This window comes from Talpa occidentalis, unplaced genomic scaffold, assembly GCF_014898055.3.
Source record: "Talpa occidentalis isolate TD23 unplaced genomic scaffold, MPIMG_talOcc4v2.1 talOcc4.7, whole genome shotgun sequence".
Lineage (NCBI taxonomy): Eukaryota > Metazoa > Chordata > Mammalia > Eulipotyphla > Talpidae > Talpa > Talpa occidentalis.
The window spans coordinates 132,233,275-132,257,402 of record NW_023605083.1 but is presented as its reverse complement, the minus strand read 5'-3'; the positions used below and the strand labels follow the sequence as shown (position 1 = coordinate 132,257,402).

Here is a 24,128-nt window from a genome sequence, read left to right as displayed (position 1 = left end):
CCCTGGCTTCCTGGGGGAGAACTGGAGACCCCACGAGCCCCCTGGACCTGTGGATATGCAAGAAATTAGGCTTTGGATAAAAGGAAGAGAGCCGCTGGGCGGCAGGCACAGGGGAGGCCCTTTGCTAGAGCGGGACCCGCCTCGCCGTCTTCTTAGGCCCAGCCCTGCAGGGCGTCTGCCTTTCACATATGTTTTGGGGTGTTGGGGGGCCAGGCAGGGGGTCCAAGATATCTGAGACAGGAGTGTTGGCAACTCCTTGGGTTTTGTCTGCGTTTCTCTAGCCAAGATGTGCAAAGCCTGGAGGCAGGTGGGGGATGGGGGTGCAGGCCTGCCCTGGCCACCCTTCAGCTCTCCCTGTTGAGAAGATTGGGTGGGGACATGATGAAGACGGAGAGGGTGGCCAGAGGGGAGGGAGCCACTACTGGGGATGCAATCACCCTCGTCCGCTTGGCTGCTGGGTCGCATCCAAAGTGGTGACGTTTTGCAGGGATGAGCACCAGGCCCTTGGGTTAAAAAGATCCTGCACATCAGCTCGTGCGTGAGACACCATGGGGTCCAGGTGACCCCCCCCCCATCCTGTGCAAGTCGATGGTGCCTCACTCCCACTGTGGAAAATCTGCCTTGCAGTCGGGGGAGGGAGGGAGGCCCAATGTCCAGGAGGAGGGGCTCTGCCAGGCGGGGCCCTGCTGGGTGGGGCACTTGGGACAGGAGAGGTAGTGCAGGATGGAGAGCTCCTGTGTGTGTGTGGCGTGGGGAGATACTGCTGGCTTCCCCCCACGCCTGCTGAGGGCCCGTCACCTGTGGGAAAGGTGCCGAGGACCCGGCAGCCCCGCTGTGCTGTGAGGTGGGTCCCGGGGTGATCACAGGCTGAGCTTCCCCAGCCGCACTGCGGGTAAGCGGCAGGGCCGGGGCTTGGAACTCGGAACTCGGCCCTGTCCTGCTCCAGGCAGCACCCTCGGACCCCAGACCGGCGCCATGGGCGCGGCTGCCTGGGGATGCCGGGGGGATGCGTTTCCAGGGGGCTGGACTCTCTGGGCTGCGCGGCAGAGTGGGTACTGGGTACTGGGCAGCTCCCCTGGCTCCTGCCCTTCCGGGCCCCGCCCCTCCAGCTGCCCGTGGGGTCCTCAGCTAACGGCTCTTCCTCTCTGTCTCTGTCTGTCTGTCTCCCCCCGTCCACCTCTCTCCGTGGAGGGAGGTTCCCCTCTTTTCTTTCATCCTCTGGACGTGCGTCCCCCCCGACCCCAGCCTCCACCTCCCACCCGTCCACCTTTCTCCCCGTGCCCCTGCCCCCTCCCCGTGCCTGTCCTGGTCTCTCCACAGGACCCTGCGTGGACATGGGGGGGGCCCTGGGGCCGGCCCTGCTGCTGACCTCACTCCTTGGGGCCTGGGCTGGGCCGGGCCCGGGGCAGGGCGAGCAGGCGGTGACCGTGGCCGTGGTGTTTGGCAGCTCGGGGCCGCCGCAGGCCCAGGCCCGCACCCGGCTCACCCCCCAGAGCTTCCTGGACCTGCCGCTGGAGATCCAGCCGCTCACCGTGGGGGTCAACAACACCAACCCCAGCAGCCTCCTCACCCAGATCTGCGGGCTCCTGGGTGCGGCCCGCGTCCACGGCATCGTGTTTGAGGACAACGTGGGCACCGAGGCTGTGGCCCAGATCCTTGACTTCATCTCTTCCCAGACGCACGCGCCCATCCTCAGCATCAGTGGGGGCTCTGCGGTGGTCCTCACCCCCAAGGTGCTTGTCCGAACTCAGGCCCTGCCCTCCCCCGGGTCCGGAGGCAGAGGGGGGCAGGGTGTGGGCCTGAGTTCTGGGTGGGGCTGGGAGAGACTCAGGTCCTGGGAAACTGGGAGTAGGGGGGACCCACGAGGAGGTGGGGGCCGAGGGGGATGTGGGCGAGGAAGGATAGGGCTGTGGGAATATGCTCCGGGCTCGGAGATCAACTTTTCAGGCTGCTTTCACCTCGTGTCTGGATGAGGGGAGGGAGCCCTGGCTGGCCTCTCTGCTTCCGGCCCTCCATGGCCGGACCCCACGCGGAGCAGGCGGGGCTGGAGCAGGCGGGCTGGAGCAGGTGGGGCCAGGCGGGGCCTGCTGGGGAGAGCAGAGCGGCAGGCGGTCCCTGGCCGGGCAGGGAAGACGGGCTCTCCTGGAGCTTGCAGTCCCGTGGGGAGATGCACCCCCACTCACAGCTGCTCTGGAAAGTGCTCTGAAGGAAAACCCCAGAAGCCACCAGGGAGTCTAAGGGGACCCTTATTTGAGTAGCGGGTGGGTCAGGGAGACCCACAGGAGAGCAGTCCGGGCAGAGGGAGTCGGTGGGACTGCTGGAGTGGGGAGGCCTTGGAGTTTCTGAGAAACAGAAGCCTGGAGAGGAAGGTGGGGTTCCGAGCCAGGGAAGCCCCTCAGTTTCCCCCTAAGTGCGTGCTGAGGGGACACGTGACCTGGGCTGCTTTGCCTTCCTCTCGTGGCTATTGTCTGTGAGGAGGGTTCGCACGTGAAAGCGTTTAGTGACCCCGCACGCCTCTGTCCACTCGGGGATGGCGCCTTCCCGTCCTGGCCCCGCCTGCTCCTCCCGCTTCTGTGTCATTCCACCCGCAGGTATTTCAGGCCCGTGGCCAGCAGACAGGGCCTGAAAAGACAGCCATGCATCATCGCATCTGAAACTGAATAAAAATTCCTTAACCTCACCCGCTCTCCAGCCAGGACTCAAACGCTCCCTTTTGTCTCATGAAAGTCACACATTTTTATTTTTTAGTTTCTCTGCTTGACTCAGTTGCCAAATGAGGTCCCCACATGCCGCTGCTTGGCAGCCAGAGCTCCGAGCCTGTCCCTCTAGGCGCCTCCCTCCAGCTCGCTCTCTCTTTTCTTGCGATTTCGTGAAGGGGCCGGTGACCAGTCCTGGAGTTTCCCTGGTTTGCCTTGTTGAAAGGCGAGGCCAGGGGAATCTTGGTGGGGGCTGGGGTGGGGACAGGGTGCGAGTGGCAGCCGGGAGACCCCATTCCCGAGGAGATGGCGACACCCCAGGCTGAGCTGGCGGTGCCCTGGGCATCTGTGGCGGCCGCGGAGGGGCTTTCCATGCCGGGGCCGCTCCGCGGAGGGCGGCGCGTTCCCAGCCACCGACTGCCGCTCTCAGACGGGGCTCCTCAGCCCCACAAAAAACACAGGCGCCCGGCGCTCCCCCTCTGAGACCCCGATGCAGCTGGCCTGGGGCAGCGCTTCCAAAGCAGCGGGCTCAAGAGTCACGCGCCGAGCTTCTTAAAATACAGAGCCCTGGGCGCGGGGGGCGCGCGAATCTGTACGTGCCAAGTGCCCGGGCGACGCGGGCAGCTGGTCTGCGGCCCTGCACGGTGGGACCGGGTGGGGACCCGGCAAGAGGATTCTTAAAAACCCTCCAAGAGATTCTAGGGCTTCGGAACCACGTCCGGGGCCTGCGGGGAGCGGAGAGGGGCGCGGCCTTCCGGGGCGCAGCACCCGCCGCCCGGGCGCGGGGTGGGGTGAGCGCCCGCTCCTGGGAGCAGCGGCGGGGGGCCGGGGGCGCCCCCCGCCCCGCCCCGCTCAGGCCCGCCCCGCCCCGCCCCCAGGACCCGGGCTCCGCCTTCCTGCAGCTGGGGGTGTCGCTGGAGCAGCAGCTGCAGGTGCTGTTCAAGGTGCTGGAGGAGTACGCCTGGAGCGCCTTCGCCGTCATCACCAGCCTGCACCCCGGCCACGCGCTCTTCCTCGAGGGCGTGCGCGCCGTCGCCGACGCCAGCTACCTGGGCTGGCGGCTGCTGGACGTGCTCACGCTGGAGCTGGGCCCCGGCGGGCCCCGCGCGCGCACCCAGCGCCTGCTCCGCCAGGTCGACGCGCCGGTGCTGGTGGCCTACTGCTCGCGCGAGGAGGCCGAGGTGCTTTTCGCCGAGGCGGCGCAGGCCGGCCTGGTGGGCCCGGGCACGTGTGGCTGGTGCCCAACCTGGCGCTGGGCAGCACCGACGCGCCCCCCGCTGCCTTCCCCGTGGGCCTCATCAGCGTTGTCACCGAGAGCTGGCGCCTCAGCCTGCGCCAGAAGGTCCGAGACGGCGTGGCCATCCTGGCCCTGGGCGCCCACGGCTACCTGCGCCAGCACGGCACCTTACCCAGCCCGGCTGGGGACTGCCGCAGCCACCCTGGGCCCGTCACCCCTTCCCGGGAGGCCTTCTACAGGTGGGTCCCCTCCCAGGGCAGGGGAACAGGGGGCTGCTTTAGGATGCTTGGGTGATAGTGAGCGTGGACGCCATGATCTGTGTGTCTGGGGCCAGGCTACCTCACCTTTCTGGGCCGTATCTGAAAGAAAAGGGGTGTGGTGAAGATGGGGGTGTCAATCCAGGGGCACAGGACACAGTTTGTCCGAAGCCCACACTGCTGCCGGCTGTCCACAGTGGTGACACAGCAGCTGGAAGGGGGTGACTGGTCCTGGGCAGGGCCGAAGGCAGGGCTAAGGGGACCCCTCGGCTTCTTCCCCCCTTGCAGACACCTACTGAACATCACCTGGGAGGGCCGAGACTTCTCCTTCAGTCCCGGCGGGTACCTGGTCCAGCCCACCATGGTGGTGATCGCCCTCAACCGGCACCGCCTCTGGGAGATGGTGAGAAGTGGGTGAGCCCGGGGCCATGGTTTCCTCTCATTTTGTCCCCAGTCTCACGTGCGCCCAGGGCTGTCCCTGACCCAGCCCCACCTTTGGGCGTCCCTGAAACATCTCATCTGCTGGGAAGCCTTCCGGGGCCCCCAGGGGTGGGGAGCGGTGAGGTCCCTTGCTTTGGGCTCCAAACACTCCAACCTCCCCAGCCACAGAACGTACCCAGGTCCTTATCACCTAGCCGTGTGCCTGGGGAGGAGCTCTAGCTGTGCCGGCCAGATGGCCATGTCAGCAAACAGAACTCGAGGAGACTGCCGCTCGAGCGGAGTGTGTGCCTCACAGGAGAGGGGGAGCAGGAGCTAGCTCGGGCTCCAAAGGGGGAAGCCGGGGAAGGCTTCGCAGAAGTTGAGCATTTGGGTTGGGCTGTGGAGGGTTGAGTAGGAGCCCACCGGGACGGGCTATTAACCTGTTTCTAAGGGTAGGGGCAGGGAGGTTGGTGCCTTTTAAGGTGATATATTTGGGGGTGTGGGGACTGAGGAAGAAGGGCGGGGTGGTGGAGGTGAGTTGGACTTGAGTGTGAAGGGCCTCAAGTGTTGGGCTGAGGACTTCATACTTTATAAAAGTGGGAGGAACGAGGGTGAAACAGGCTCAGGTCTGGGCTTCGGAGAGAGGCTGTGGGTCGACAGCAGAGGAGGCTGGACTGGAAAGCACAGAGGCTGGGAGGAGGCTGCAGGGATCCCCCCTTCCTGGCCCAGGCCTGGGTCCTTGCCCCACTCCCCTGCCCTCCAAATGCTCCTGCTCCTGGCCCTGCTGTCCTGGCCTAAGCCAGGGACAGGGACGTGGCCCTGGCAGGTGGCACCCGGGGCCCCACCTAGGGTGTGGGTGCTAGAGCTGAAGTTGGGGACTGAGGCTGGCTGCCCCCTGCAGGTGGGGCGCTGGGACCACGGCGTGCTCCACATGAAGTACCCGGTGTGGCCTCGCTACAGCGCCTCCCTGCAGCCCGTGGTGGACAGCCGGCACCTGACGGTGGCCACGCTTGAGGAGAGGCCCTTCGTCATCGTGGAGAGCCCCGATCCCGGCACGGGCGGCTGCGTGCCCAACACCGTGCCCTGCCGCAGGCAGAGCAACCACACCTTCAGGTCGGTGCCCGCGCCAACGCGCGGGGTGTGAGCACCGGCTGCCGGGGGGCGGCAGGTGCTCCGGGCCGCCTGCTTGGGTCTGGGTGGGGTCCGCAGCCAGGCTGGGGCAGGCTCTGACGCCGGTGGTCTCCGGTGGCTGCAGTGGGGACGCAGCCCCCTACACCAAGCTTTGCTGTAAGGGCTTCTGCATCGACATCCTCAAGAAGCTGGCCAAGGTGGTCAAGTTCTCCTATGACCTCTACCTGGTGACCAACGGCAAGCACGGGAAGCGGGTGCGAGGCGTGTGGAACGGCATGATCGGGGAGGTAGGCTGGCCCCCGAGATTTGCCGGGACCCCCTGACGCCTCAGGCCCCTTGCAGCCCTCAGCCACCCCCAGATGTTTCCTGTGTCCCGGGATGGGGCACACCCAGCGCCTGGGCTCCCCCAGCCGGCCGGGGAGAGTGGTTTTCAGCCATCACCGTGGGGTGCCCAGTACCGAAAGGGGAGCTCTGAGGACCCAGCCAGAGCCTGACTCGGCTGGCGGCTGCTGGGAGGGCCGGGAGGCCGGGAGGGGCTCCGGCGGGGCAGCCTGCTGCAGCGCCCGGCCCGCCCAGGTGTACTACCGGCGGGCGGACATGGCCATCGGCTCCCTCACCATCAACGAGGAGCGCTCCGAGATCGTGGACTTCTCTGTGCCCTTCGTGGAGACGGGCATCAGCGTGATGGTGGCGCGGAGCAACGGCACCGTCTCCCCCTCCGCTTTCCTGGGTGCGGCTCGGGGTGGCAGGATCGGCTCTGGGGGGGAGGCGAGGAGCTGGGGGGACAGGGGTGAGCTCCCAGGGGGCAGCGCAGCAGGTCTGGGAGGCCCCTGGGCTGCAGTGGGTGGAGAGGAGAGGGAAGAGGCTGCCTGGGGCGGGTACAGAGAGGAAACGGGGGGAAGAGGGAGAATGAGATCCGGGGGGGCTGTCCCAGGGAGGGTGGCGCAGGGAGACCCAGCGAGCTGGAGAGCCTGGCCTCCCTTCAGGGGGGGCCTCTGCTGTTCTCAGCTCAGCTCCGTCCCCGGGGGACTTGGATCCCATGGGCCCACCTGCCGGCGCCCGGGGCTCCGCCTGCGAGGGCCAGGGCAGCGCGAGGCCTCTGAGCCGCCCCCTGTTTTAGAGCCCTACAGCCCGGCCGTGTGGGTGATGATGTTCGTCATGTGCCTCACCGTGGTGGCCGTCACCGTCTTCATGTTCGAGTATTTCAGCCCCGTCAGTTACAACCAGAACCTGACGAGCGGCAAGAGTAAGCGAGCGTCACCCCTGGGGGAGGGGTGGGCGGGGCTTCGGGCCTTGCGTGTGTGCACGCGTGTGTGTGTGTGTGTGTGAGTGTGTGAGAGTGTGTGTGTGTTTCACACACAGGAGAAACCAGGCGAGCTGTCTTGCCCTGGGGGGGAGAGCCAGGGGCAGGGGGTGCGGGGTCATGGTGTACCCAGAGAGGGGGCGTCTCGCCCAGTCCCTGGCACCCCTTCCCCTGCTGGGCGCGGAGAAGCCCTGGTCCAGGCTGAATCCCCACAAGAACCCCCATCCCTGAGTGTGTCGGGCCTAAGAGTAGAATGAAGACCTTGAGATGCTGGTGACCGAAAAGCAACAGAGCGAGGAATGGGCTTCGGGGAGACCTTCAGCAAAGAGGCTCCCGAGGGGCCGGGGCCGGGGGGCTGAGACGCGGCGTGGGCGCTGCCTGCGAAGGCGAGGGGCGTGGACGCGGCCGAAGCACCCGCCTCTGCGGGCTCCATTTCTGGTCGCAGGCCGCGGCGCCCACCCGCGGCCGCTCAGGGGTCGTGTGGGGCTGGAGACCAGCTCGGGGGGATGATGCCCTGAGCTGTGTGCCCGCGGCTCCAGGTGACCCGGTCTGGCCTCGGGGTCTGTGGAGACGCAGCGCAGGAACGCGGGCTGGGAGCAGCAGTGAAAAGAGCACTGCGGGCCCGGGAGGTCCATGGTGGCCCGGGTCCGGGCCTGGAGGCAGGCCTATTTAACCCCTTATGTGCCAGCCCGATGCAAACAACGGGAACAGCAAGCGTCTGGCCTTGAGTCCTGCCCTCAGTCTCTGGTCCCGGAATCGTCCTGTCTCAGCGGGGGGCAAACAGGGGGGCTGAGACCTGAGCCCCTCTGGGCTGGGCGAGAGGAGCCCCAAGGTCCTCCTCTCACCCCTAGAGTCTGGGGGCCCATCGTTCACCATCGGCAAGTCTGTGTGGCTGCTCTGGGCGCTGGTCTTCAACAACTCCGTGCCCATCGAGAACCCCCGGGGGACCACCAGCAAGATCATGGTGCTGGTGTGGGCCTTCTTCGCCGTCATCTTCCTCGCCAGCTACACCGCCAACCTGGCCGCCTTCATGATCCAGGAGCAGTACATCGACACCGTGTCCGGCCTCAGTGACAAGAAGGTTCCGGGGCCTCGGACAGCGGAGGGTGGAGGGCGTCGGGGGCGGGGGCAGGCCTCGGCTGGGAATTTGAACTGCAGGCAGGAGCAGGGAGAAGCTGGGGAGCCTGGCGGAGATGGGTTTGGGGGGACGAGCCAGCTCAGACCCACTGATTGAGTGGCCTCAGGTCAGTCTCTCCCCGTCCTGGCCTCAGTTTCCCTCTTTGTATCACACGGTGCCCTGGACAGTCTAGTCCCCGAGTCCATTCTGCCTTACTCTGCAAGTCCGGACCCAGCGCTGGGTCGGGGTGGGTGGGTAGCGGTGCCTGCAGGTCAGAGGAAGTGTCCGGAATGACCGCTGCTTCCGGCCTGCAGTTTCAGCGACCTCAAGACCAGTACCCACCCTTCCGCTTCGGCACCGTGCCCAACGGCAGCACCGAGCGCAACATCCGCAGCAACTACCGCGACATGCACACCCACATGGTCAAGTTCAACCAGCGCTCGGTGGAGGACGCGCTCACCAGCCTCAAGATGGGGTGGGTGCTCAGTCCTGCCGCCTCCGCTCACTGGCGCCTCCCCGGCCCCAGCCTCACTGCTCCTGTCCCGAGAGGCCCGAGGTGGGGACAGCGAGGCTGGGCTCCAGGACTTCTGGAATGGGGGTGAGAGGGTCTCAGGGCCGAGTGGAGCTGGAAGTAAAAATGGATGCCCACCGTGTGGCCCAGACACCAGCTGTGGTGTTGAGGTGCTGGCCGTGACCTTACTAGGGCCTGAGGGGCTTGGAGGGGCTGGGCAGAGAGGGTGTATTCCCTGGCCTCTGAGGATGAGGGCTGGTGGGGTCCCTGAGCTACAGGAGGGGTCTGTAGGACCCATGGGCACCAGAGAAGCTTGGCCTGCCCACCTCTCTGGTTGTGCTCAGGGCCCAGCCCCCCTAACCCCTGGTTTGGTCCCCACACCCCACATGGTCCCTGGCCTGAGGGCTCAGCCTGTCCCCAGGAAGCTGGACGCCTTCATCTACGACGCCGCTGTCCTCAACTACATGGCGGGCAAGGATGAGGGCTGCAAGCTGGTCACCATCGGCTCAGGCAAGGTCTTTGCCACCACCGGCTATGGCATCGCCATGCAGAAGGACTCCCACTGGAAGCGGGCCATCGACCTGGCCCTCCTGCAGTTCCTGGGGGACGGTGGGTGCAGGGGCTGGCAGATCTGGGTGGGCCGCAAAGTCAGAGGTTGGGATGGCTGTAGGTAGCCTCCCCCATGCTCAGTCCTGGGGGTCTGTGGGCAGGGATAGGTCTCTGGGGGGTGTGAGGTGGGGTGGGGAGCACTGGATGGAGACCCCGGAGAGAGATGGGCTGATGGGAAGCCCTCAGGCCACACGGTGGGGGCTGGGGGTAGCTGAGTGCCTTTCTGTTCTCCCCAAGCCCCCTCCCTCCATCATTCCTGTATGGAGGTGACCTGGGGTGGTGCCCGGGACTCTGGGCCAGAGCTGGGGCCCAGGCTTTGCAGGGCTTGTGTGTGTGATGAGCAGGCTGAGCCCAGAGAAATCTTGGTGCTTGGAGTTCCAGCCCTATAAGATAAAGAACCGAATTTCCCTCCATGTGGAGCCGTGAGTGCTAACAGTGAAGTGCTGTGGTCACCCTGAGCCTTTTATCTGTGTGCCCAGCTCTGCACCTGGCACAGAGATCAGTCAGTGCTGGATGAACAAAGGAATGACCAAATGTACCTAATTAACAAGCCTTTGCTGGGCTTGTGTGTGTGGTGGTGGGGGGGGGGCTTGTCAAACCTGCCACACCCACCCCAGCCCTCATTCTGCTTTCTCCCTGCTCAGTGCACTCTACCCAGCCCTGCCCCGGTGACGGGTCCTACCAGGGGCCGACACCTTGGCCCCAGACCTTCCTCCACCCAGGCATGGGGGCCTCCCTCTTGAGCCAGGTTACCCCCTCCTCCCAGGGGAGACACAGAAGCTGGAGACGGTGTGGCTCTCGGGGATCTGCCAGAACGAGAAGAACGAGGTGATGAGCAGCAAGCTGGATATCGACAACATGGCGGGCGTCTTCTACATGCTGCTCGTGGCCATGGGGCTGGCCCTCCTCGTCTTCGCCTGGGAGCACCTGGTCTACTGGAAGCTGCGCCACTCGGTGCCCAACACGCCCCGCTTGGACATGCTGCTGGCCTTCAGCAGGGTGGGTGTCTGCCCAGCCCTGACAGGCCTCAACTTTCGGGAGGGGCACCCCTGCAGATAAGTCAAAACTGGCAACTGGCCCATTCACAGATAGGAACAGAGGCCCCAAGAGGTGGTGCCGGCACAGCACCACCTCACAGATGAGGCCAGGGCCTTTCTCCCAGGGCAGGGCGGTACCTAGGAGAAGCGCTGACCTGGTTTTGAATCCAGGGATAAGGTCTCTGGAGGCACACTCAGTGCGCGCGGCACACTCAGTGCGCCACATGTGCCACATGTTAGTTACTTCCTAGGACACAGGACGCCTGGGCTGGTGGGGCGGGGCGGCCCCGGGAGTGGTTGATCTGGCCTCACGGCCTGTCTCCTCTCTACCGCCCAGGGCATCTACAGCTGCTTCGGCGGGGTGCAGAGCCTGGCGAGTCCCGAGAGGCCGCCCAGCCCCGACCTCACGGCCAGCTCCGCCCAGGCCAGCGTGCTCAAGATGCTGCAGGCGGCGCGTGACATGGTGACCACGGCGGGCGTGAGCAGCTCCCTGGACCGCGCCACGCGCACCATCGAGAGCTGGGGCAGCGGCCGCCGCGCGCCCCCAGCGCCCACGTGCCCTGGCCCGCGGCCACCTACCCCCTGTCCGCCTCCCGACTTGAGCCCCGAGCGCTGGGGGCCGCTAAGCGGGGGCCGCGCGGTGCTGAGGCGCAAAGCCCCGCAGCTCCCGGGCCGCCCCCCGACGCCCGGGCCGCCCCTGCCCGACGTGCCCTGGGTGGCCGGCCGGCCGGGCGAGGCGCGGTGGTCGGCGCGGGCCGGGTGCTGCGGGCAGCACCCCTGGGCCTCAGAGCGGCGCGCGCTCCCGGAGCGCCCCCTATCGCCCGAGCGGTGCCACTACAGCTCCTTTCCCCGAGCCGCCCGGTCGGGGCGCCCCTTCCTGCCGCTCTTCCCCGAGCCCCCCGAGCCCGACGACCTGCCGCTGCTCGGGCCAGAGCAGCTGGCCCGGCGGGAGGCCCTGCTGCGCGCGGCCTGGGCTCGGGGCTTGCGGCCGCGCCACGCCTCCCTCCCCAGCTCGGTGGCCGAAGCCCTCGCCGGGCCCTGCTCGCTGCCCGCCAGGTGTTCGCGCCCGGCCTGCGGGCGGCTGGCGCAGGCGCAGTCGATGCAGCTGCCGTCCTGCCGGGAGGCCTGCCCGGACGCGTGGGCGGGACCCGCCTGGCCGCACAGACAGCACGCCTGCCTCCACGCGCACCTGCCGCTCTGCTGGGGCGCTGTCTGCCCTCCCCCCCCACCCTGTGCCAGCCATGGCCCCTGGCTCCCTGGGGCCTGGGGACCGCCAGGGCACAGGGCCAGGACCCTGGGGCTGAGCCCAGGCTACAGGGACAGTGGGGGACTGGACGACGTCAGCCAGGGGGCCTGTGGGGTGCACGGCTACTCTGGGCCGTGCACCTGGAGGCGCATCTCCAGCTTGGAGTCAGAAGTGTGAGGCGGCAGCCACGCTGGTTCCTGGATGGCTGGATTCTCCGCCTGGCACCCTCTGCCGTGAAGTCCTGACCGTCGGGCTTCGGTGACAAGTGACATCTTCCATGGTTGGTGACCTCGGCAGCCTGGGTCCTGGTGCAGGCTGGGCTCTTGCTGTCCCCTTTTCATGCAGGACCCTCCCCACCTGGCCTGGAGTCAGAAGGAGCAGCAGCGGGGTCACACCCACAAGGGTCACCAGTCCTTGGTCGTGGCTGCAGGGCCTGGTGTGGGGGCACAGAGCCTGGTGCTTGGCAGGACAGGCCTGTGCTGCACCTTGCTCCACCGGTGGAACTTCTCAGAGAGCTGGGACATTAAACAGACCTTTTCTAACTCTGGTCCTGGCTCTCATTCTGCTTCCCCAGAGGGGGCACAGCACAGCCACGAGTCATCAGGGGAAGCACCCCAGGCAGGAGGGCAGCTCCCTCTGGGGCAGCTTCGGGGAGGTGAGGCTGGGAGGGCTGCGGGCGGCAGAAGCCTCTCGGTATTCCACTCCAGCTCCTGCCCACCCTGGTGCCGGATGTGACAAATGTGCCCAGCACAGGGGCTCGGGTGGTGATGGATGAAGGTGGGGTTCATCCTTCAGTCTCCTTGAGAAGAGTGGCTCCTGCCCGGGGCTGTGGGTGTCCTGCCCCACCAGCGGCCCACCCGGGTGCCTGACCGTGTCCGGTGGCCAGGGCAGGGGAGGTGTGCCTTGGGGAGGCCACGGCTCAGAACTACCTGCTGGCTCTGGAGGCCCGAGAGGCCGCCTGTGGTCGGGCAGGGCTCTGGCTGACTGGTGCCAGGTCTCCTTGGAGGTAGCCAGCCCAGGTCAGAGACCCTGGCTGCCATCTCAGTCCTTCATCCTCCCGCTGGGGCCCTGTGGCACCCCAGGACACCTACAAAGATGGCCTCACTAATGACTTTCAACGCTGTGTATGCAACGACAGCACCTGGCAACGAGTCTCTGCAGCCAGCACCCCTTCTGTTCCTCCCACAAATCTGACATCAGTGCCTCAGACCCTTGACTCACTGCTGAGCATGTGGAGTACAAGCTTGCTGCCCTTCACCAGCTGCGCTGAGGCGGGACAGACATGGCAGGTGGGAGAGCTGGGTGCCGACGCCACGGGCAGCCCAGTGCCTGCGTCCCCCACATGGCTCCCTGCTGGCTCCCAGGGTGCCAGGGCCCCTCTCCAGTGCCCTGACTCCACTCCTGGGAGCAGGCCATGAACACTGGCGCTCTTCTGTCTGGTTTTGGCACGAGACAGCTGAGGTAGGAGCGGGACCATTCTAATACTCGTCATTCTGGCTACCCCGAGAGCGGGCGGCCTCTGTCCATGACAGTCAATTTCCCGTCCTCAGTACCATGGGTTGTCATGGACCCAGATCCAGGCCAGGAGGCCCGGTGGCGGGGAGGGGAGCTGCTCAACAGGTGAGCGGGAGGGCAGGCGGGAGCTTGACCTTGGCTGCCACCTTTGCTGGTGGGACGGTGACCTGTTCGGCGCCAGGCACGCAGGCCGCCCACCTGCTCCCCAGTCAGGGGCTGCATGGCGCTCGGGGTGAAGGCTACAGCAGGTGAGGCCAGGAGCGTCTGGAGGCCCAGGCGGCTCTCCACTCACTGCCCAAGATCATTAATAACCAAGAACTGGAAAGATAATTAAAAGCCGAGTGTGGCGCTGAGCCGGCTGCTGGCTGGCTCCGAGGAGGGGCCCATCCTGCTCCCCGGCCAGGCTCTTGGCTGCCTCCCTCTTTCTCTAGGAATGTCTCCTGGGGAGAAGTGATGGAGGGGGGAGTGGGGGGCAGGGAGGACCTCCTGCAGCATCAGAGCCGCTGCATCCCTCACCCCTCTGAGGGAAGGCCAAGAGGCCCCGTGATACTGGGGATGGTAGAAAGCCGGCGGGCAGGGCAGTGAGACACACCCCCCCCATCGCCCCGAACACGGCCTGTGTGGCAGAGCAGGGTCCCTAAATGTGGGTGCTTTCTTTTGGTGGGGTCCTCGGTCCCCAACCTCAGGAGGAAGAAAGTCTCATTAGCTCACTCTCTTCCCTCCCCCCACTGCCCTCTGGGTCCTCCCATCTGTTAGTAGCTGCGTGGCTCCGTGGCTCCGGGGCCACACACCGCCTTCCCCCCAGGAGCCGGGGGAGGGGCGCGGGGCTTGGAAGGGGTCCTGTCAGGATACCTGGGCCCCAGGCCTGCCTCCCAAGCTGTGCAGCCTCCCCCATCCGTCCTGCTCTTTGAAAGGGGAGGCTGCTGCCTGTTGCCGAACCTGCTCCTGACCCCGTGTGGCGAGAACAGCTGTGTGGCTAAGGGTCTGGCAAGGTGCCCACGGCCCACCTTCCACCACTCAGCAGTGCCTCCCAGCCTGTCACCTGCCATCTGCCCATCCACAAGCCTGTGGCCGCCGCTCTGCCTCAGGCCGGGGAACAGCCAGGAGCTGCTGGCACAGTGGCCCGGGGGCTCTAGTGCTGGGGCAGGGAAGAGGCAGAATGTGACTGGCACCTTGACCTGGCCCAACCCCAGCGCCAGGCTGGGGCAGTGCGGGAAGGGGGAGGCCACGAGGTCATGTTCCTCCTCACGTGACCAGGCTGGGCTGGCACCCTCTTCTGCCCTCCCGGTCCGTAAAGCAGAAACCACGATCTGCCTGGCCCACGGCTCAGGTTGACGTAACCCCCTGCCGAATGGGCCAGACCCACAGGGTGGGTGCACAGCGCCTGAGGCACCTCTGTGGTTGGGGTCCTTTCCCCTGGCCCCCGGCTCCCGGGCTGTGAGCAGCAGAGTAAGGTGACCCCACTTGACCTCTGGCGGGAGTCCGCAGGTGAGCACGCGGGAGCAGAGGAACCAGACGGTGGCCATGGAGAGGCCCCGCTTGCCAGCAGTGATGCGGTGGCCTCGGGCCGCGTCCCCCCCAGGACCGGGACTGCCCAGCTGGGAGGTGGAGGGGACACATGCACCGCCGAGGCCACCGCCGCGAGCCTCCAGATTGTCACACAGATCAACCTGGGCTTTAGGATGCTAATAAATTCGAGTCCAAAATTTGGTTTGGCGCCTGGGGCGGCAGGTTGATTTAATTTGCTTTGTCTTTAAGGGAGAGGGAATGTAATTGGAGAAGGGTAAGTACAGATGTTTTAATTGAGTTTCTGCAAAGAGCCGGGCAGCTCCAGGGCGGGCACGGCCGCAGGGGGCCGGGCCAGGTCTTCATTTTCTCGGCTGCCTCCACTGCTGTGGATTCTTTCCTCCGCTGCCCGCCTTGGAGCAGGGCCTCTTGGGAAGGAGCCACATGGCAGGTGGGAAGGGGCATCTATTTTTCACATGGAGGACAATGACTCGTGGCAGCGGTGAGAACTGCAGACGAGGGGCAAGCGGGAGAGCAGATGGTGGCTGATGAGGCTGTGGGAGTCCCACAGGCTGGCGGGGGGCGGGGGACTACTCTTCCTGTCGGACCCGAGGCCCCGCCATCGTCGCTCCCTCCAGAGTATGAAGATGGTGAGAGGCAGGAAGAGGCGGCCAAGGGCTGAGCAAGGCACTGAGATCAAGAGGGAGGGGCAGGGTGCTGACACCCCACCCCGGAGAGGCAGGTCCTGGTCCCTTGTGCTGGGCTCCAGGACAGGTGGGGACAGGCCCAGGGCCGGCCAAGCCAGGGAGGGTCAGGAAGGACCCTGGGTCCCGAAGCAGGAGAAGGCACGTTGAAATGCAGTTCATCCACCACCTGCGTCCCTGGGAAGGCCGGCTGCAGGTGCATGCATGATTGTTGGGGGTGGGGGTGTGTGTGGCCCAGGCGGGCAGGCTGCGACCCGGCCTCTACCACAGGAATGGTGGCCGAGGCGCCACCTCGCCCCACGCCTCCCGCAGGACTGGGGAGTGTGGACACCGAGCATCCACAGCCCGGCTGCTGCCTCGGGCCTGACCTCTCAGGGCAGCACCCTGGGCCGGCTGCTCTATGCCCAGGCCTTCCAAGCCACGGTGGCAGTAGATGAGGGCAGCTCCCTCTGGGGCCCCCTGCACAGCCCCATGCACTGCAGGAGGCCCTGAGGATCTGGTGGGCAGTGCAGAGAGCACAGGATCACCTTTAGGGTCTGAAACTCCAGGTCGCACACCCAGCACAGGGCTGCTGTTCTGCCTGCCCCCTGAGTCAGGGTAGGCCCGTGAGCCAGATGGAGCTGTGCCCAAGCCAGGGCCCTCGTGGCTCTGGGAGTTTCTGGTACCAATTAGCATTTCCTGTTCTCGTCTTTGGGGCTGGCCAGACCCTCACCTAGAAGTGACACCGGGAGGTAGGCCTGTGGCCACAGGCCAGCTGGTGGGGAGGAGGGTTAGGGCTGGGGTTTGCCCTGAGGAGACAGCAGCTCTGAGGGGGGATTTCCCAGACAGGGACGCAGAGGGTCTGGAGGGGGCACAGAGGGGAGAGAGGGTATAAATAGAGGCAGTGCCAGGACCGGGTCTCCACCTGGTAAGGGCGGAGCCCGTGTGGGGATATAAAGCAGAGGGGGCGGTTCAGGTACCAAGTCCTGGAATCTGGAGCAGCCACAGGCCTGGGCTGCATAGCCCAGCTGGCCGGGGGCAGCCCCGGGCAGTAGGACCTTCGCAGGGAGAGGAGCCCCCAGCTGGTGAGGCAGAGGGTCCCCTCCCAGAGGCTGGGAGGTAGCAGATCTTGGCTCTGCCATCAGGCCTTGCTCTCGCTGAGGACGATGTTGGCGGTGACGAAGAAGAAGCAGGAGAAGGCCCAGACCAGCACGAAGCCCACCCAGAAGGTGTGCCGGAAGGGGGAGCGGTGCTTGTTGACCGCCCCGTAGCCGAAGGCCAGCTGGGAGTCCTTGCGGCAGAGGTATACCAGGAAGGCGGGGATGACGTACTGGATGCCGGTGCCCGCGTAGGCCCCGGTGATGCCCACCAGGGACTCCAGGTCATGGGTGCAGAAAGCCACCAGCACCGGGGGCAGCAGGGTGATGGTGGGGAACACCACCCGGTCCACCACCCAGGGGTACGTGCCCCCCTCGCGGTGGAAGAGCGTCTTCCAGTTGTTGCGGAGGGTCACGGCGATGATGGGGAAGTTGGTGCTGATGGTGAAGACGGGGAAGAGGCCCAGGAAGTAGCGCACGGCGGCCACGCTCACCACATCGCAGCGCGCGAAGTTCAGGGTGTACATGTCCAGGAGGCTGTCGCCGCGGAAGCAGAAGATGGCCGTGAAGGAGAGGAGGCCGTAGAAGGCCAGGATGAGCACGTAGTCCATGAGGATGAGCCGCGTCAGGTGGCGCTTGGAGGACACGGGCGTGACGAGGGACGGCAGCGAGTGCTGGCACATGAAGGAGTAGACGCACACCCCGAACAGGTTCCGCACGCCCGAGAGGTTGGCCAGGGGCGGGTGCCCCTCCCCCTGCCCGTGCCCGATGCGGACCAGGGCCAGCACGATCATGACGGCGAAGGCTGGAAAAGGAGGGGTGTTAGCCAGCAGAAGGAGGGTGCAGCCCGCCCCAGAGAGCGTCTGGCCGGGGGCCCCTACCGAGCGACAGGAGCCCCGGGAGAGGATCACGCAAAGCAAATACACATAACCCGACGGCTGCTTTCTGGGGTGGGTCGGCCAAGGTGGGGATCTCAGGCCCCCCCTTGGGGCCGTTCACCCTGCCTCAGCAGGGGATGTCTGGGGGTGGGGCGCGAGAGGAGGCTGTGCGGGGCCGGGGGCGCGGCGACCCTGCACCATGTTCTCAGAGCGCAGGGAGCACCATGTTCTCAGAGTGCCGGGCCGGTCACTGCCCAGCTCCCGTCAGCCCAGGGGCCCCCTTGGGTGGCTGTGGCTCTGCCCGCTTCCCAGCAGGATTCCTCCCTTGGTTTGAAGGAGCTGGCTTGAGGGAACGGGGGCCTTGGGGGGGACAGGGGCAAGGAGCACTGGGGAGGAGCGTCCTCCTGAGCCAACAGCATCTGCTGGAGACACCGGAGGGGCGGGCAGGGTACGGGCAGCCCCTGGCAGGTGGGAGCTCAGGGGCCCACACCAGGCAGGACGGTGCCCGGAGTCACTCGAGGGAAGGCCAGCGGGAGAGGCTGGGCCTTGGCTCTGTCCTCCCGGGCCTGGCAGGGCAGCTAAGGGGCAGGGAAGGGCTGTTCAGCGCAAACAGGGCTCCCGGCCGGCCTGGGCTGCACCTGGGGCGGGGCTGAGCAGGGTGCCTACATGGGGTGTGCACCCAAGAGGCGGGTGCGGGTCCTTCACCCCTGGTTCCTCATCTGCAGATGACAGACCGGGCTGACTGTCCCCATCCCTATAGCTTCCCGAGTCTATTTGATGACTAGAACTCCCACTATTAGCCACTCAACACACAAGACTGCCAGGGTCCCGTCGCTGGAGTCCCCCCGCCTGTCGTTTCGGTTCAAACCAGACCGACAGCCCCTCTAGCCTGCGCCCCACCGTTCAGGTAAGAGCCACGTGACACGGGACTGTTCCCGGCCAGCAGCCCACCAGTGTGCGGGACCTGTGGGCCGGAAGAGGCCGCTGCCCATGCCGGAGGCTCAGGGCTCCTCCCGGGAGAACCCACCCACCTGCACGGGAGGCTGGGTCTCCCCAATGCCCCCTGAGGCCATGACGCACTCCCTGCTCCCTGGAAGGAAGAGGCCTCTGTCCTGGGACTCACAGTGTCTCCCCACAGCGCCCTGGGAGCGGGATGGATGGGAATGTCGCCCACTACTTTAATCAGCGCTGCGGCCGGGCCAGGTCGAGGGGACAGCTGTGAAGATTGCACTAGAGAAGATGATTTGTTTCTGACGCTCCAGTCCCTGGCTCCAGGGCCGCTCCAGGGACATCGCAAATCTTTCCGGCTCTGGTCAGCCAAGGGGAACAGGGTGACCCAGCTCCTCCCTGGAGGTCTCAGCCGGGAGCTGCCTCCGGCTTAACCCTCCAGGGGGTGAAGATGGGAGTTGACAGGGCACCCGTGGGCCTCCCACCCCTTAGGTCATAGCCGGGGAGCTCTGCAGTCCGGAGGGGTGTGCAGGGCAGAGACCTGTGCAGAAGAGGCGCCTGCAGGGAGCCTGCAGGGCAGGATGTGTGGGAGGGGGCTCGGTAGAGCCTCGGAGGGCCAGAGGGGAGTCCTTGCGCCAGGGAGTTAGCCCTGGGCCGAAAGGGTTACTGAGCAGCAGAGCGGAACAATCAGCCAGGGTGGCTACAGCTGGCGGAGCAGGGGCCCTGGGGTGCCTGGTGATTAGTGTTCCAGACAGTGCAGCTGACAGTCCTGCCACGTCAGGTCGGGCACAGGGTCAGGGCAGGGGATGGGGGCAGCTGCTTAAGGCTTCAAACCCTGCTGTGCCGCTATCATCTCGGGGTGTCACCTTGTGACCTGGCACTGTTCCCAACCTGGGCCAGGACTGGCACAACGCAGAGGCGCGTGGAGGCTCCTGGTCTGTCTCGGCCTCAGGCCCCAGGGCTGGCGAGCCCTAGAGGGCAGGTGGAAGCTGGTTGTCTGCAGTGAGCACCCCCTTGCCACTGCCCTCTCCAGCCCCAGATTTGGGCTGGTGCTTCTCTGCTCATCTTCCTCCTCAGACCTCAATTTCCAGAAGAAATGCAGGTGGAAACTGGCTTTTTGACTTCAAGACAAGCCATCTGGAGGCTTCCCTTATTGTGAATAAGCAAAAACAGCTGATTTTTTAAAGTACACGCCCGTGTGTGCATCCCTGCCCCCACGGACATCTACTAACAGTTCCAGTTGTTGCCTCTGGCAACGTCTGACATTTTCTAGAACTTTTAGAATGGTCGCAAAGCCATGGCTATGGGTGATTAAAAAAATTAGTTTTCTAGCTATAATTAATTTATCCTTCTTGTTCTAGATTAGTCACCCATCTCATTCTCTTAATCAAACACATCCATTTCCAAAAACAAGGGTACTTCCAAATCCAAATCCATCCTAAGGGCTGCAGGTTTGCTGCTGACCAGGAAAGAGGATGCCAGAGGCATCCGGGAGGCGAGTCCAGGCAAGTTCAAAGTGGCTGCCCATGGGGGCGTAGTTCCCTAACAGGCTCGTGAAGGACAGGCTGATTTGGGGGCCGAGCCCCACTCCCATCAGCTCTACCCTGCACGCACAGCTGTGCCACTTGCACGGCTGGAGGGTGGCGGCAGGGGCTGCCCCGCCTGCCTTCATGGCCAGGGGTGGCTCCTCCGCCCTGGGCTCCCTGCCAGAGGGCCCACTCATGCCAGGCCTGCAGAGGGCTGCCCTCTGCTCTCAGCCCTGAGCTCCAGTCAGCTGGTGTGGTGTCGCGGAGTGTTTCAAAGCAGCAGGGTAGAGTGCAGCCTCTGAGCTGGGGCGCTCTCCTGAGGGGGCACGAGACGTGTCTGCCTGGAGGGGTGCAGCCTGGGCTGGGGGTGCGGGTGAGGGCGATCCCTGAGGATGAACCCCGGCCAACCTGAGGCACAGATGGGGGCTTTGGGTCCGCCCAACCACCCGGGGCCCTGGGCTAGGACTTCTGGAGTGGAGAAGGCAGGGAGAGTGGCCTCCGAGTCAGCAAGTTCTGAAGAAACCAGTGACCCCTAAACACAGCGATGCAGCAGAAGGACAGAGCAAGGAGGGAGGGGAAGGAAGCAGGAGGCAGGCGGCGTGACCTTGAGGGGCCCTGGCTCTCGAGGCAGGAGGACTAGCTCACCCCCGTCCGCGACCACCCCCCTGTGCCCTCCTTCCCGGTGCTAGAGGAGCAGAGTTCACCAGCCACCTCCTAGATTGATCGCCCGTCCCTGGGAGAGAGCTGCTCCAAAAACTCATTAGGCCTGATAATAAATCAAGATGAAACGAGGATGACAGGCTGTGAGCGACACGCGGCCAGGAGCACGATTTGCCGGGCGGAACGCGCACGGGGAAGGCCACGGCGGTGCCTGGCGGCCACGGCCACCAGCCCAGCAGAGTGGGGGGTGCACAGAGCAGCGAGCGCCCCCTGACGTCGCCATGACTAGTGCCCTCTCTCGGGCCCTCGCAGGCCCCATCGGTGAGCCCACGTGATAGCGGGTCTCGTGCACCCCCACCCGCATCCTGCTCTGAGTCGTGCCCCAGAGCTGAGACAGCAGCCGGCGGGGGAGAGGGTGAGGCCTGAAGCGCTGACACAAGAAGCTTGGGGCCTCAGCAGCTGATGAGGGGGTCAGTGACTTCTCTTTTACTATCTGTAGTCACAGCCCCCGGAAGCCAGTCGCCCCAGTCTGTGTAACTCACGGCCTCACCCGGGGCATCGCTCGCCCCCTGCCCCCCGCCCCCCTGCCGACCACTATTCTGGGCGTGAGGACAGTGTGCTGGGGAAATGCAGCCCCCGTCAGGCGCCTGAAATCCAGGGGACCAACAGGGGAAGTGACAGGAGGCAACTTACGAGAAAAAAGTCACACGCGGTTTAAGTCATATTAGAGGTTGGGGTAGATGGGGGTCTCCAAGCCCCCAAGGGTTGTGGGGAGGGCCCAGGAGCGGAACCCTACTCTGGAAGGGCCTGCTGGGCCCCCCAATCTGCAAGGTGGCCACCGGCCTGCCCACAGTGAGCCAGCGGCCTGCTCCCTGCTCTCCAGCACATCGACTCCTCGGTAGGCCAGGAGTGCTGGGCCAGTCCTTATTGGGGTACAGACCCTGAACCCCGAGCAGACAGCTGAGATCAGGTGAAAATTACAGTCCATGCCAGGGATGCCCCGGGCACCGGGGCTCACATCCAGTAAGGGTGTCAGGTCGGTGGATCCTGTCAACACCCTCCCTGCCCCCCCCCGGGGATGACACAGCCCCGAACGTGGAGGTCTCAGGGACATTTTATATCAAGACGCATCCCCATGGCCTTCAAAGCATCACTAGTCAGGCTCCTGAGCAGTCAGAAGAGAAAAGTGGCCGCCAGGGCTGGCCTCACGCCACCCACCTTTCTTCTTTTGCCAGAAGAGCCAATGGGGAAAGCCCCAGCCTCCCCCCACCACTTCCCGTGCAGGGTAAGTGAGGTAATCAGGCTTTTTGTGCCACTGGCCTCTGTGGCCATCACCTGTGGCCTTGGTTGTGGTGACGCAGGAGGAGCTTGGGAGCGAGGGCGCGGGGCACGCAGGCCTGATGGTGGGTGTGGGGCTGTGAGTGTGCACACCTGAGCCCGGAGGCGGGGGCTGTAAGGATGGTGTCCCTCAGAGATAGGGGGCGGCTACGTGAGCACGAGTGACTACAGAGGCGGCGGGACCATGAGAGAATGCTGGAGAGCGCCCAGAGAAAGAGTAAAGATTTGTGGGGGGCTAGGGGGCTCGGTTGCCTGCCTGCCTCCCAGCCCCCCGCCACTCGTGCCTGCCTCCCTGCCTGTGCACCTGGTTCCCTGAGAGAGCATTAAAGCCTGAAAAATCCACTGAGGGCTCCGGGGCTATGCTGAGTCCACAATGAACCTGCCCTGTGCTCGCTTGCACAATACCCAGGCTGTGGCCACCAGGGTGGCCTGTCCTGCAGAGGGGAGTTACTGGCTGGGAGTGGACAGGGGTCCTGGGTCACTGAGTCTGAAAGACATTTTGATGAAGGTGGAGCTGACTCCATAGGCTCGGCCCGACGGCCCGTGCCCTGGAGGCCCTGGGAGGGCCAGCTGCCTCAGAGGAGCGGGCACGTGTCCACTGAGGCTGACTGCAGGGAAGCCCTTGTGCTTAATCCCCGAGTGTCTGGGGAACCACAACCCCAGAGCCCTGGAAAGCTGAGGGAACCTTCCTGACCGGGCTACCTCAAACGTGACCCCTGCCCTGAGGTCGCGAGGCTGCAGTGGGCTCCTGCCTGGGCCACCCCACTCGTTGCCCTTCTCTGAGCCCCGTGAGTGGCCCTGCTTTGACATGCGCAGGGAGGAGGCCATCCGTCAAGGCAGCTGTCGGGAGGACGGCGCTCTCTTCTCCAAGCAGACCGTCAAAGCGCCCCGGTGGATAATGGATGGCGTGTGTTCATCCAGCTCCGGCCGCAGCTCCTGGCAGGGAGCTGGAGCGGGCAGGGTGTGGGGCCAGCTTCTCCTCTGCCACCAAATTGCCCTTGGAGGGTGCTGGTCCCAGGCAACCCGAGACCAGCAAGGCTGGGAGAGGTGGATGGGGCAGTGCTGGGCTGGGCTGAGAACCATGGATGGGCGACCAAGAAGTTTCTGGCCCAAAAAGCAGCACAGGTGCCTGGCATTTGCTCCTTAAGCAGCAGGGCTGGCGGAGACGGAGGGCCACTCGCAGGTTTGCCGAGACCGCAGGGCTGGTCAGGGGCGTGCGTGCAGGCTCACGTCTTAGAAAGAGCCAGAAAGTAGGGGAGTGGCCGTGGAGCCACTGCTGCTTTTCTTCTAAACAAAGTCAAGTCTCAAGTTACACTGGGTCCACCCCTCTTTCTGCCACTTAAAAGTGTGTAATCGTGGGATGGCGACTTCTCAGGGCCTCCATGTCATCGCCTTTAAAGATGAGAGTGGTCATGGAGGCCAGGAAGATGGGACAAGGCTGCACGGCCGGGCCTAGACCATAGTGGCTGCCCCTCGAAGCAGACCCCAACCACTTGTCCACCCAGGGCCCCCGGATGCATGCTCTGCATGGGGCTCCATGAGACAGGGGAGTTCTGTTCGGATCTGACATGGTCCACCTTCCCACCCAGCACAGAGCCAGGGTGGGGGATCCTTCCATTCCCTGAGGAGCCAGGGCAGCCTTGGTGTCTGCCCAGGAGGGCTTAGTTCCCTTTGGGAAAAATGAGCCGCTCCCTGCAGATGAGACTGCCTCCAGGGACATCTTGGCAGCCGGGAAGACGGTCTGTGATTGCTGGCCTTGCTTGTGCCACCTCACAAAAACATCCCCTGGGGTTCTGGGAAAGGGAGGGGATTCACAGCCAACCTGGCTACCCTCCCAGGCAGGGTCTGCCCCTATGGCTTCGGACATTCAAGCTCCGTCATTACCATCACCACCACGGAAGCAGCTGAGGAGGCTGTTTAAACAACCAGCTTCCAGGACAGAGGCCGACTGGGTGTCTAGGTTATTTGCCCTGCAGGCCTCAGAGCAGAGCCTTCCCCTCACTGGGTGTGTCTCGAGGGGCGCGGTGATAAAGGCAGGTATTTGAGTCTGAAGCATTCAGGTCTGAAGTGGGAGTCGGAGTGCTGACCTCCCATCCTCAGCTCCCCAAGTCCTCAAAGCACGCGGGGGTGCCCGGGAAGGCCGCCTCTCAATTTTTCATCCTTAAGCTCGGCTTATAATTGCCGGGAGCAGGGCGCTGAGGGGCCCTGGCTGCTGGCTGCCTCATCTCCTTCCTGGAGATGGAGAACGTAAAATTTCCCAGTCTCCTTTCCTGAAGACTACCTGGTGCTTTCCTCTCTTGGGGACTGAAGCGTCCCCCGGCCCCCGACCTGGTGAAGCTGTGACCCCTAGTGTGCCTACGTGTTTGGAGAGGCGGCCTGTAAGGAGGTGACATGGGCTAAGTGAGCTTGCAAG

The 24,128-nt window shown here is 65.0% G+C and overlaps 2 protein-coding genes across 3 annotated transcripts in view; one reads left to right on the top strand and one right to left on the bottom strand.

Moving 5' to 3' along the window:
- The first annotated feature begins 1,302 nt into the window (after nucleotides 1-1,302).
- GRIN2C (glutamate ionotropic receptor NMDA type subunit 2C) lies at nucleotides 1,303-11,741 on the top strand. Its single transcript, XM_037492574.1, is given in 13 exon segments — nucleotides 1,303-1,733; nucleotides 3,575-3,908; nucleotides 3,911-4,172; nucleotides 4,479-4,593; nucleotides 5,512-5,723; nucleotides 5,866-6,028; nucleotides 6,318-6,471; nucleotides 6,862-6,987; nucleotides 7,896-8,125; nucleotides 8,476-8,636; nucleotides 9,094-9,281; nucleotides 10,048-10,280; nucleotides 10,656-11,741. Coding segments are annotated over 13 exon segments (3,663 nt in total). The 5' UTR covers nucleotides 1,303-1,334.
- A 3,051-nt stretch (nucleotides 11,742-14,792) lies between these two features.
- TMEM104 (transmembrane protein 104) overlaps nucleotides 14,793-24,128 on the bottom strand; it is a 50,313-nt gene continuing 40,977 nt past the window's right edge. For both annotated transcript variants that reach the window (XM_037491739.2, XM_037491740.2), the window contains exon 10: nucleotides 14,793-17,170. In XM_037491739.2, the coding sequence (XP_037347636.1) occupies nucleotides 16,410-17,170 (761 nt within the window). In that variant the 3' untranslated portion in view covers nucleotides 14,793-16,409. The remainder of the gene's footprint in view (nucleotides 17,171-24,128) is intronic.